The sequence below is a fragment of the Mustela lutreola genome, chromosome 5 (genome assembly GCF_030435805.1).
Source record: "Mustela lutreola isolate mMusLut2 chromosome 5, mMusLut2.pri, whole genome shotgun sequence".
NCBI lineage: Eukaryota > Metazoa > Chordata > Mammalia > Carnivora > Mustelidae > Mustela > Mustela lutreola.
The window spans coordinates 3,744,066-3,756,615 of NC_081294.1; the positions used below are offsets into that span (position 1 = coordinate 3,744,066).

Sequence of the window (12,550 nt, forward strand, 5' to 3'; positions counted from 1 at the left end):
GAAGAAGAAAGAGAGAGGGGAGCAGAAGGTATACTAGAGAGAATTATTGGGGAGAATTTCCCCAATATGGCAAAGGGAACGAGCATCAAAATTCAGGAGGTTCAGAGAATGCCCCTCAAAATCAATAAGAATAGGCCCACACCCCGTCACCTAATAGTAAAAAAGCCACTTTTAATAGTATCTCCCATTCATCTACATTCTGCAGAATGTTCCAGAAAACTACAATGTAAGAATATTATGAAAATACTTAAGGGCCACATGGGCTCTGAGCTCTGTGGGGGGTCTGCTTGGGTTTCTCTCTCCCTCTCCCCCTTCCCTCCTTTCTTCCTGCTCATCCGCATTCTCTCTCTCTCTCTCTCTTTCTCTCTCTCTGAAATAAATAAATAAATCTTCAAAAATGAAAAGAAATACTTTAAATAGTAGGATCTAGATATATATTTTCAAACATAAGGTGGCCACCTGTATCGTCTTAGATGTTTTTTTTTTTTAAGATTTTATTTATGTATTTGACAGAGATCACAAGTAGGCAGAGATGCAGGCAGAGAGAGAGGAGGAAGCAGGCTCCCTTTTGAGCAGAGAGCCCGATGCGGGGCTCGATCCGAGGACCCTGAGATCATGACCTGAGCCGAAGGCAGAGGCTTTAACCCACTGAGCCACCCAGGTGCCCTCATCTTCGATATTCTTACGATAACATTGCACTTACCATTACTAACTTCCTTTTACATGAAAAATGTCCCCACTCATCCTGTTCAGGGTTTCCTTGGGAACGAATGAACAGATGTTCAGCTGACTCAGAACACGTGTTGAACGCCAGCTAGGTACCAACACTGAGCCAGCTCTCTGTGACAAATACATAAAAATAATTTCACTTTTTGAAACATCATTTGTTTTGTATCCTCTCAGCTGATCTTTGAAACTGTCCCATGAATCCGTACCACGGGCTCCTTAAGGGCATAGCCATGAAGCCCAGCGGAGAGCAGCCTGTGGGCTGGAGTCACCTTACCCCTTGGAGCTGGCTCAGTGCCTCCCAGGTACCAGGCCTGAGCTGGACATGTTACCTACAACCACTTCATTTAGCTCCCAGAACAAGTCCATGAGCAGGTGTTGCCATCCTCAAACACACAAGGAGGACAAGGGACTCTTCCCCCAGATCTTCCCTTCCAGTCCATACCGATATGCCTATCTTCTCAGAAGCTCAGTCCCTCTACTGGACCACTGTGTCCCTCTCCCAGCTGGCCTGACCGCAGGAAGGGGCCCGTCTTTCATTCTCACCCATTCATCCATTCGTGCCTATCCTTGTTCTGTGTGCACACCCAGCCTCCTGAAGGGGTGCAGGCCCTCTGGCCAGCTGCTGTCTGTGGGCCACCACCCAAGGGCAGGCAGGCCTACCCTGCAGTGCTGTACAGACTCTGGTTCTGATCTGCCATGCTTCCTGCCATGCTTCCACCCAGACACTGAGCCTGGGTCCATGAGCTCCAGTTTCAAGGAAGCTTTATTTATATCCTGGTGATCTATCAAGTTGTGGCCCTGCAAGCCAACAGGGCTTTCCAGTTGTCTCTTAGGAGAGTTACAGACACTCAAGCCCCTGCTTTTACAGATTCCTTGAGGTCTTCTTATGGCTCTGATCCCTAAACGTGGTTCTGGGGGAGCGGAGGCCCCAAGTCAGCATGCCAATTAACACGACGAGAGGCGTGACACGTTTGCCCCAGTCACGCCCAGTGATCTTCGAGGACTCACAGGGAAATGAGACAGAGCATTACAGCAGTCGTAACCATAGGCCGTTCTCCTGCGTCTTCAAAATAAACACAGTCGATACACAAAGTAAAACATCAAAAGCTTCCTTCTTGCCACCAAGTTCCCCAAAGCTGATTTGTGAATGAGAAAGATACAGACTGAAAATGCATGTATGGCCTCAGTTTCTAAACATGTAATTAGGAAGCATAGGGAGGAGATTCGAGAATAGTTCGAAGACAATAAAATGAATATTGATCACTCACAACGATGTAGAGCAGCTCTGTGTGAGCACATCTTTCAGCACCATGAAACAGGGATTGGAAGCATAAAGGCAGTGGAAAGCCATCTTTGAAGCAAAATGATGTTGACGTGTGGCTGTGTTGGTTTTCTTTACGAGACAGATCACCCAGGAGATACAGCCAGTAAATGTCTTGGGAAATAATGTAGTGCTTGTTCAAATATTCAGAACAGTTGTGCAGATAATTTACAAAATGTTTTCCTCCCGTGCAGTCAAGCTGCCACCAGCATTCTTGAAGTTTCTATCCTGTTCTGAGTGCTGCTGCTTGCCGTTCAGTAAGACGTTCCTTTGGGCTCAGAAGGAAAGGAAAGGGAAGCTCATTCTTTGCACTTGGAGAGACTTTCATGGTGTATAACCCTCAGATCATGTTTCATTTTACTGCCCTGCCAACGGTGTGGGTCTTCCTTACTCTGCACACAGCTTTCTTCCTTCACATCTTCTTTCCTTTGCACAAATCCTTTGCTCCCTCTCCCTGGAATGCCATCTCGTCTCCCCCAGTAAACCCCTCAAGCTCAGGGTTGGCTCAGAGATCTAACTTTCCCATGAGCCCTTCCCTAGGTGTCCCTGCCTTGCCTTCCAACAAGCTCACCCAGCCTTGTGCTTTCCTCCTATAGGAGCATCTCTTCCCACAGGCAACATATGGTGACTTACAGCAACTTTGCCTCTCCCTTAGACCACGCCCCAGAGGGTAGATCTGGGTCGTATTCCTTAGGGAACCATCCTCCTAGCAAGGCAACTGGCATATTCTAGGTCTTCATCAAAAGTTGCAGATGGTGGGTGAGTGGGTGGGTAGACAGATGGATGGACAGACAGACGGATGAATGGATGAATGGATAAACCAGAAACTTTCATAATCCTCTTTAGTACAAAAGCTGTGATCACCAAGACAGCATGGTACTGGCATAAAAACAGACATATAGACCAGTGGAACAGAGTAGAGAGCCCAGATACGGACCCTCAAATCTATGGTCAATTAATCTATGACAAAACAGGAAAAAATATACAGTGAAAAAAAGACAGTCTCTTCAATAAATGGTGCTGGGAAAACTGGACAGCTATATGTAGAAGAATGAAACTCGACCATTCTCTTACACCATACACAAAGATAAACTCAAAATGGATAAAAGACCTCAACGTGAGACAGGAATCCATCAGAATCCTAGAGGAGAACATAGGCAGTAATCTCTTCGATATCAGCCACAGCAACTTCTTTCAAGATATGTCTCCAAAGGCAAAGGAAACAAAAGCAAAAATAAACTTTTGGGACTTCATCAAAATCAAAAGCTTCTGCACAGCAAAGGAAACAGTCAAAAAAACAAAGAGGCAACCCACGGAATGGGAGAAGATATTTGCAAATGACAGTACAGACAAAAAGTTGATATCCAGGATCTATAATGAACTCCTCAAACTCAACACACACAAAACAGGCAAACATATCAAAAAATGGGCAGAAGATATGAACAGACACTTCTCAAATCAAGATATGCAAATGGCTATCAGACAATCCTCTTTTTTTTTTAATATTTTATTTATTTATTTGACAGACAGAGATCACAAGTAGGCAGAGAGGCAGTCAGAGAGAGAGAGGGGAAAGCAGGCTCCCTGCTGAGCAGAGAGCCCAATGCGGGGCTCGATCCCAGGACCCTGGGATCATGACCTGAGCCAAAGGCAGAGGTTTTAACCCACTGAGCCACCCAGGTGCCCCAGACATAATCCTCTTTAATCTGAAAATGAGCATTCAGACTTGGAGAGCTTAGTGAATGGTGGGTCAAGAACGAATTATAAAATGTTGGGTTTTATCAGTTTTTTTAATTTTAATTTTTGTTTTCTGCAACCTCTGGATTAAGCATATTTTACTTCTTAATTTAGAAAGTATAAGTTTGTTAAATTTATGATAAAATACATATGAATAAATAAAGTTGCAGGGGGTGGAATTAAGTTGGACCACATCTAGAACGTGAGTCTCTGGGTCTTCTTTCTATATACTGCTAAGTTATTATCAGCTTTAAATTTATATCAGCTGTTTTCCCCTTAAATTTTTCAGTGATATTTTATTATAGATTTGTGAACCATCTGTAATAGTGATGACCTTTTCTCTCTGGTAGGATATTTGTAAAGCCCTGTGGTGCCACCGGATTGGAAGGAAATGTGAGACTAAGTTTATGCCCGCAGCAGAAGGCACTATTTGTGGACATGACATGGTAAGGAGCCAATCTTAGGTCAAGAGTCATGTTCAGATGTCAGAGCTGTTCCACCCTTGCATCTCCCCTCCTCCTGCATTGGTATTTTGTCAGCCCATGTTCCTCGTTTCCATGTGCAAATCTACCCCCAGGACAGAAGATGGTGTTTAATTTATATTGATACTGTGAAGGCAGCTCCTTCTTCCTTTTGCCCTTTTCCTGATGGTGTAACTGATGGGCTATCTGCAATCAGTAAATGTATATGCCAGGCAGCAGGTGCGACTGCCTCTGTTTAATAAGGGGAACATTCAACTCCTGCCCATATTTCAACCATGTACAGAATCCGAGTTAGATAGTATTGTTAAAGACACAGAGGCTTTGGTGGGGGAAAGAAATATATTAAGAAGAAATACATTAAGAGCATTTATTACTCACTGGAAGAGAATAATTTTATTGTTGAAATTAAAAAATAAATTACCTTAACCTCCAAGAGTAGTATTCTGATTCCTTTTGCATTACTTTTTAAAATACAAGACCATTGATAAAGATAGAGATATATTGGACCCAAATGATCCCTGAACCCATTTCTGTGCCACTTAGTGTGTGACTTTTTTTTTTTTAAGATTTTATTTATTTATTCGACAGAGAGAGATCACAAGTAGGCAGAGAGGAAGGCAGAGAGAGAGGAGGAAGCAGGCTCCCTGCTGAGCAGAGAGCCCGATGCGGGACTCGATCCCAGGACCCTGAGATCATGACCTGAGCTGAAGGCAGCGGCTTAACCCACTGAGCCACCCAGGCGCCCAGTGTGTGACCTTTTTATTTAAGATTTTTATTTGTTTGTCTATTTGTCAGAGAGAGAGAGAGAACACGCATATGCAGGCAGAGGAAGAGAGAGAAGCAGGCTCCCTACCAAGCAAGGAGCCCGATGTTGGACTCGATCCCAGGACTCTGGGATCATGGCCTAAGCCGAAGGCAGACGCTTAAGTGACTGAGCTACCGAGGCATCCTAGTGTGTGACCTTTTTAGTGACACTAATGCATATGAAAGAGATAAATGTCTAAATATCTTTGATTCTAAATAGCTTAGATTCCAAATCAAATTTATAACAGCCTCAGTCTATTTAAATGTGAGCATGGGCAGCAAGGGTTAAAATGCTAGCAAACAGTACTATCTCATGCTTTCAGGTTAAATTATTGCAACACTGACTGAGGATGTGAAGAGAGCTGCTCATGCTTATGTGAAAAGAACGCCCAGAGACTGTTTCTCCTGCACACCTCTCGAGCTTTATTTGAAATCCCCCAGAGAGGGTGGGAGTGGGTTATTAAATCCTTCCACATATATAGCAGCAGTACTTACATAACTCATAACCTCCCAAAATTGAATAAAAATGCTTTTAGACTCTCAGAAGAAGAAAGGGACATGGGGATGCACCATGGTGTGGAAATGCCCATTGTCGCAGGACGCCAGGGAATGTGCCTCAGTATTAAGTTGCCCGTGATCACTTTCTGCACATAATTATCTAAAATTTACTCTTCAGTTGATAATTTGCAAAATTATCCTCATTTTCCAAGAGATCGGCCACCATCCCACTCTTGCCCCTGAGTTCCAGGTCATAAGGCAGGGCACAGGGTGCTTCTCTGATCACCTGCTTCCTGTAGGACTGATTTCAGAGCTGTGGGCCTTCCTCAGAATAACCTATATATTCTGCTTAAATTTTATTTACCCTGAAAGCACAGTTACATTGATGGTCCTTGGTATTGTTAAACCATTTTCCCTTGTATTTCCAAAGATGGGTCTTTCCTTATTATAAAAAAGAATTAGTGCATCTTAAGCCAGAATATATGCCTAAAATTACCCAGGAATGATGTGTTCTGCCTTGAGGCTGCATGGTGGCCATGGTGGGACAGCATTGGAGGCTCCTGTGAAAGGTCCCTTTGCTATTAGTTGTGCATTTTCCTGTATTATGGGTTCTTGTGTGTCTCTTTGGCTCTTTGATTTAGACATGCATATTACCAGCAGTCAGTATCTCAGTACTTTGGATATCCCAGAGCAGTTGGTGTGTACTGGGAGTAACCATACTGTTTCTGTGTACCTTTCTCCTGTGTGGGAGCCTATTTCTCTCTACACTGTGTTTCCTTTGAGGCTTCTGCATGGTGATAAATGGGACTACATTGCATCTTGTGGTATCAGATTCCATCCTTAGTACATGACATACTTTCAATCCTCACAATCTCCCTGTGAGGGTGAGTCCCTTGCAGCACCCCCTAGTGCACTCAGGAACCTTCCAGGGAAAGGATACTTAGGTCCTTTGTGAGCACACCATGGGGAATCCAGGACAAGGGGTTCAGACTACAGCCTAATATATATGAAAGCTGATTCGAGCTCTCTAACAATTGTGGGTCCCACGTTGTATTAAACCATTCCACATTATGCTTATACTTGGTGCTAGGTACTTGGTCTGTCTTATTGAACTGCATTTTTGGAACAATTTATTCTGGTAGTTTGGACCATCCCTAAGGTTCTCAGGGGAACATGCAGACTCAGAGCCTCCGAGTAACTTGCCTGAGGCACACAGCCTCAGAACTAATACAGAGGCTCCTTTCTCCCCATATCCCCAAGTCCACTGTTGTATTTTATCAAGGTGCTCCCTGTGTGTGCTGGGTTTAGGTGTGACATGCAGACTGTGGGGATAGCATCATAGCAGAAACACGCATTCATCACACCATCTTGCGTCCTAAAATACAACCTTCTCTCAAAAGCCAGTGTCCCTCAATAACATATAAAAGGGTGAGAAACATGGGATGGTCCTCAAAAACTTAACCGGTGTTTCGGTGGAACACAGGCTCTTCTCCTGACCTGCTCACGATGGGCTTCATGGGTCTGTGACCTGTGTGGAATTCTATTCCAGATCATTTGTGTGTGTGAGTTCACATGTTTGTGTGTCTGTGCCTGCCCAAACCCATGCATTCCCCCAACCTCCATGGGAGAAGGGACAGTGCTTTCTCCTCAGATTTTCAGAAAGTTTTTTTTTTTTAATAATATTTAAAAGAATAGTCATTTGAGGATACTGTAGTACAAAGAGCAGAAATTGCCTTGGCAAGTCTGCTCACGGCAGAAATAATTGTGACAGTTGGAGACAGGGAATCGTGCAGATGTCCATGAAGAGAGCAGAACCCCAAATACAGAATAAGAGACCTGTCTACACACTTCCAAGGGGTGAGCTCCACACACACTGTGAGGTGGAGACACAGAATGGAAGAATGTGTCGTGTGCTATCACTTACAAAGTTAAGAGTATACTCATCTGTATAATTATTTTTCTACATTAAAAATAAAAAGAATAAACTGTAAATTTTTAAGAAGTAAATATTTCATGTCACTTTAAAACAAAATTAAACCAAATTACCTTAAAGTAATCCTTAAATACCAAAAGCAAAATCCACTTAACAAGCCTGTTGGCGTAATCATAACCAGAGAGGAAGAATTATGTCAAGTGACTTTAAAACCTGAAAACATTTTCTGAGTTTTCATCTTGTGGGTTCCTGTGTTCCCCTTTTCTGTCTTTGTATCAGAAAGCTCTGACCAGTTGATTCTTGTAAAATGGGACAAAACAATCAGAACAGACACCGTCCTGGTCCCTCTCTGTCCCTCCCTGCATGAAGTCCACAGGAGCCGGCCCTGCTTTTTCCAGATCCAGCTCTCTCTCTGGACTCATGAAGCCATCAGGGAGCAGATGCCTTGCTGACAGCTGCATTTCCCCCCATTGAGTTGAGGGTGTCAGGGGGACTCCAGGACTTTGTTTGATCACCTGGGGTGTAGCCAGGAGGTAACAAAAGAGAGACATATTTATTTATTTGCTTTTCAGAAAGAATCAAAAAATTGAATGGACAAGGTTTTAGTCCTCACTACTTACGTTTAGTTTTTCTTCCTTAAATGATATTTAATCAAACTATTTGTAACTGCCATTTCTGTGTAGCACCAATGGTCAGACGCCAGCAACTTGGTGTGTTTTCACTGAACAAAATCAATAATGGAAGTGTTATTATTTTCCTTTTGTAAAGCCCCATTTTTTTCACCCAGAACAAATCTGGTGGCCCTAATCTTGGAGACAGACAAGAGGAGGCCTCACCCCATCCTCCAGCCCAGTGCTAAGGCTGGTTCTGCTGCCCCACGCAGGCCAGCCTCAAGGGACAAGCAAGTTTGTTTTCTCCTCTCAACAGACGGCCTGAAGATCCTTGAAATCTACACCAAGCCATGGGTAGAAAACCAGCACGGCTGAACAATATTAGATGTTGTGTGTCCTTTATGTGTGATGGCAATGAAGAAAACCCATGGTTTTTAGCATGAACTAACATTGATGGGCACTCCTCTTGAGAAAGGAGAGCTGATAGCATCTCCAGCTTCGTAGGGACAGATGGAGCTCCTGTGCGAGTTGTTTTATCTCCATGGGAAGCCGTCTGACCTCTGACATGCATCCGCTAACAACGGGGCTTCCAGTCTCTGAGCCCAGGTGCTGGGGAGTGAAGGCACAGAGTACTGGCCAGAAATGACCAGGTGTTGAGTCACATGGAACCTCCAGCTGGACTTTTCTGCCTGAGACTCCGTCTGTTCTCAAAGAACTATGAAAAGCACGTTGTTCCAGGAAAGGTTGGAGTTCACTCACTGGAGAGCTCAACCATGGGGCTGAACGTCTGTGCAACACCCCTTAATTAAATGTGTTGAATTCCAGCAGCTCAGATGTTAGAAAAGGATTCTTCTCTAGATCTTCCCTCTGTGGGGATTTATAAAACCACGTTAGGTTTGGAAAGAAAAAAGAAGTTACATTAACTTCTTTTTGTTAATGAAAAAGATGTGCTGCCTGAAGGTGGGATGTTGGTGTCCTCATGTCCTACAGAACTCCCCAGGGCTGAGTGTCACGGAAGCCCTGGACTCAGTCTGTGAGTCATGTCAACCTTTCTTTTTTCTTTCTTTCTTTTTTTTTCTTTTTTTGACTTCTAGTGGTGCCGTGGAGGACAGTGTGTCAAATATGGTGATGAAGGCCCCAAGCCCACCCATGGCCACTGGTCGGACTGGTCTTCCTGGTCCCCTTGCTCCAGGACCTGCGGAGGAGGGGTGTCTCACAGAGACCGCCTGTGCACAAATCCCAAGTGAGCACATCTGCACTTCCTTCTCACGAGCACTTTCTAAGCTGTGAACCTTCCCAACAGCAACCGTATGGTAATACTGATCTGTACGTCACATAGTATTGTAGGAATCAGTGAGAAGGTATGACCCCCTGGATGGAGCTGGAGGGCATTATGCTAAGTGGAAGTCATATCATATGATTTCACTCTTATTGGAACTTAAGAAACAAACAACAAAGGGGAAAAAATAAAAGAAGTAAGGAGACAAAGCAAGAAACAGACTCTTAACACGCCAACGGTCACCAGAGGGGAGGTGTATGGCGGACAAGCGAAACAGGTGGTGGGGAGAAAGCGTGCTCCGTCATGACGAGCCCCAGGTGATGTGTAGAAGTGTTGAACCCCTCTATTGCACATCTGAATATTACTCTGTATGTCAACTGTATTAGAATTATTTTTTAAAAAAGAATAGCTAAATAAGGAAGCCATTTTAGTCAAGTATTTCTCAAACAAGGGTGTCTCTTTGGTATAACTTAAGATGCTAAGAAGTATTTGACCACAGCACAGGGAAACAGACCTTGCAGTGATACTCAGGAAATGGATTTTTACCACATTTATGTGCAATTCCAAGAGTCTCCCTTAAATAAGCAAATCAATCATGAAAGCATAGAGAAAACAAATGAATAAGAAACTGGTAAGAACAATTTTTTATGTGAAAAAAAGCCAAATGTTTGTTTGGTTTTTCCTCCAATATATTTACTTTGGCAACCATCAGAGGCGGTCCCCAGAGCAGGGCGTGGGGGACTGTCCCAGGCCTCCTTTCGCACCTCACTTGGTTTAAAACATGAGTCCTGTTGCAGCCTCGTGGTGGTGTCTCTCATGTGTGACGCCTAGTGCATCCCTTGCATCGAGAGGAGGCCGTCTCTGTGCTGGGTCCACATGGATTCTAGGAGTGAGCAGAGCCTCTTTGCTGTTAGCACCAGCCAGTGGGAGGTGACTGTTCCTGAGCTGATCTGCTGCCCTGGCCTGGCTGCAGGGAAGCAGACAGCAGCCAAAGTGATGGATTTGGATGTCCGTCTCAGCCCTGCCCTCTGTCTGGTGTGCCGGGCTGCTGGGCACCAGCAGTGAACAGGTGGCAAGCAGACCCACTTCCACATTGTAACTTGCCCTAGTGACTTCAGGAACAGGGATCATGCTGTTGATGGTAAAAAAAAAAAGTCATGGTCCCATTGGGGTGCAGACTTCTTCCTTCATCACTGTGAGCCATTTAACTGGATCTGCTCATCTCTCCAGTAAGCCTAGTTTCCAGCGAGGGGAGAGTGGCTACTAAACGCAGGGTTTCTTCCTGTTGCAGACCATCGCACGGAGGCAAGTTTTGTGAGGGATCCACTCGTACGCTGAGGCTTTGCAACAGTCAGCAATGTCCGCACAACAGCGTTGACTTCCGTGCGCTGCAGTGTGCAGAGTACAATGACAAGCGCTTTCGAGGATGGCGCTACACGTGGAAGCCATACACCCAAGTGGAAGGTGAATCCTAAATCCCTCCTCTACTAACGACCCCATGCTTTGTTACCTGTACTCTTTAGACGGGTGTGATCTTAAGTGCGCTGTTTGGATAGACCGTACCGCTGTGTGAGGTCACTAACCCAGGCTTTTCGCCTGCCCCACGGCCACCAGCTTCTGGTCTAAACTAGACCAGCTGTGTGGTTACAAATTAACAAGACACCCCAGGGTGTGCACCCTACAGTGAGATCTTCAAAGAAGTGACGAAGCGTTCAAAATAGATGGTGTAGTGATCATGGATCAGTGTTTTCTCATTACACATCCCAGCAGATGATGGTGATATTTCTCTCAGCATCTCACCCACTGAGCAGTTATCATGGCCAAAGAATCAGAGCAAGTCTAACATCTTTTGGAAAATTAGGTAGTTTTAAAGCCTACTATTTTCAAAAGTCTTGATTTAAACCAAGAAGGTTATTTGCACCCTATGTCTGATTTTACTCTCCAGGTTGAGAGAAAGATGTATTATTCTTAAGATTACAGTAACTTGAACCTGGTAGCTGAATTGGCATAATTTAAGGAGAAATTCAAAGAATAGTTAGTCATCTTGCTCTTTGAAACTGGGAATACTGTCCAAGCAACACTTAAGAAATACGTGAATCTCCCCAATCTTATCCTTCTCCAGCCCAACAGACATAGTGTTTTCATGGTGAGAGCTTTACGAAGGCAGTACAGCCTCAAAGGAAAACTTTAAAGCAGTTTCACACAAAGCATTTTTGGTTGTGTTTTGAACTCTTAAACTTAGTAAAATTTGATCCAGTGAGAAATAAGTAGGCAGGAGAAAAAGAGAGAAAGAACTTTGAAATTGAGGTCAACATACGTGTATTATTCCTGACTCCAGGTCTCAGGAAATAAACACATTAATCGTGGAGGCACATACTCAACTCCATTCCTAGGGTTATTCAATTGGTTTCATCTTATATAGTGAAGAAAATATTTGTAGATGAGTCTGAGCCCATGAAAATTCCTAAGGCAAGACTATATTTTCATCATCAACTCTTCCGTTCTTTACCAAGAAGAAAGAAGGGGAAAAGTTTCTATGAAAGTTCATATTAATTATGTAAACCATAAAATCTATGAAACAGATTATCAAGAGAGAAAGTAAACCTGATCCACCATGCTTAAGTGTACAATGATACCTACATTTTCCATGTATCCATGTGTTTTGACAATCATTGTATTTATAGGAAACATTAGCCTCTGGTTATCTTCTGGAGATTTCATCTAAAAGTTATCCCTTTTATCGGTTCAAAAATATGTATTTCATCAAATGTGCTATTAAGAAATTTGGTGATCACTTGATTCTTTTATTACGTTTTTGAGAATTTTATATATTGCTACTAAATTGTAATGACCTTTTTGCATTTCTACAAGAGAGTAGTTAATTATACTAGTAAAATAGTGAACAGTTATGTTGTATTCAAGTCAACAAATATTTATTGAATGCCTACTATGTGCCAACAACTGGGTAACGCACAAGGATAGGAAAGGACAAACAGAATAAAAAATTAATAGTGAAGCCTTATACAAATTAAAAATTAAAGGAAAAAAACCCAAGCCTCATGAGACCACCACAAAAAAAAAAAAAAAAAAAAAAAAAGTATTTGCGATGAATGTTGTGTGGGAGTTATTTTATGGGGGATAAGAGAAAACGAAAAA

At 43.3% G+C, this 12,550-nt stretch overlaps 1 protein-coding gene across 3 annotated transcripts in view; it reads left to right on the forward strand.

The window, feature by feature from the left end:
• The window catches only part of ADAMTS16 (ADAM metallopeptidase with thrombospondin type 1 motif 16), a 150,348-nt gene that overhangs the window by 76,751 nt on the left and 61,047 nt on the right, over positions 1–12,550 (forward strand). For all 3 annotated transcript variants that reach the window (XM_059173597.1, XM_059173595.1, XM_059173596.1), the window contains exons 11-13: positions 4,138–4,233; positions 9,210–9,358; positions 10,686–10,858. In XM_059173597.1, the coding sequence (XP_059029580.1) occupies positions 4,138–4,233; positions 9,210–9,358; positions 10,686–10,858 (418 nt within the window). The remainder of the gene's footprint in view (positions 1–4,137; positions 4,234–9,209; positions 9,359–10,685; positions 10,859–12,550) is intronic.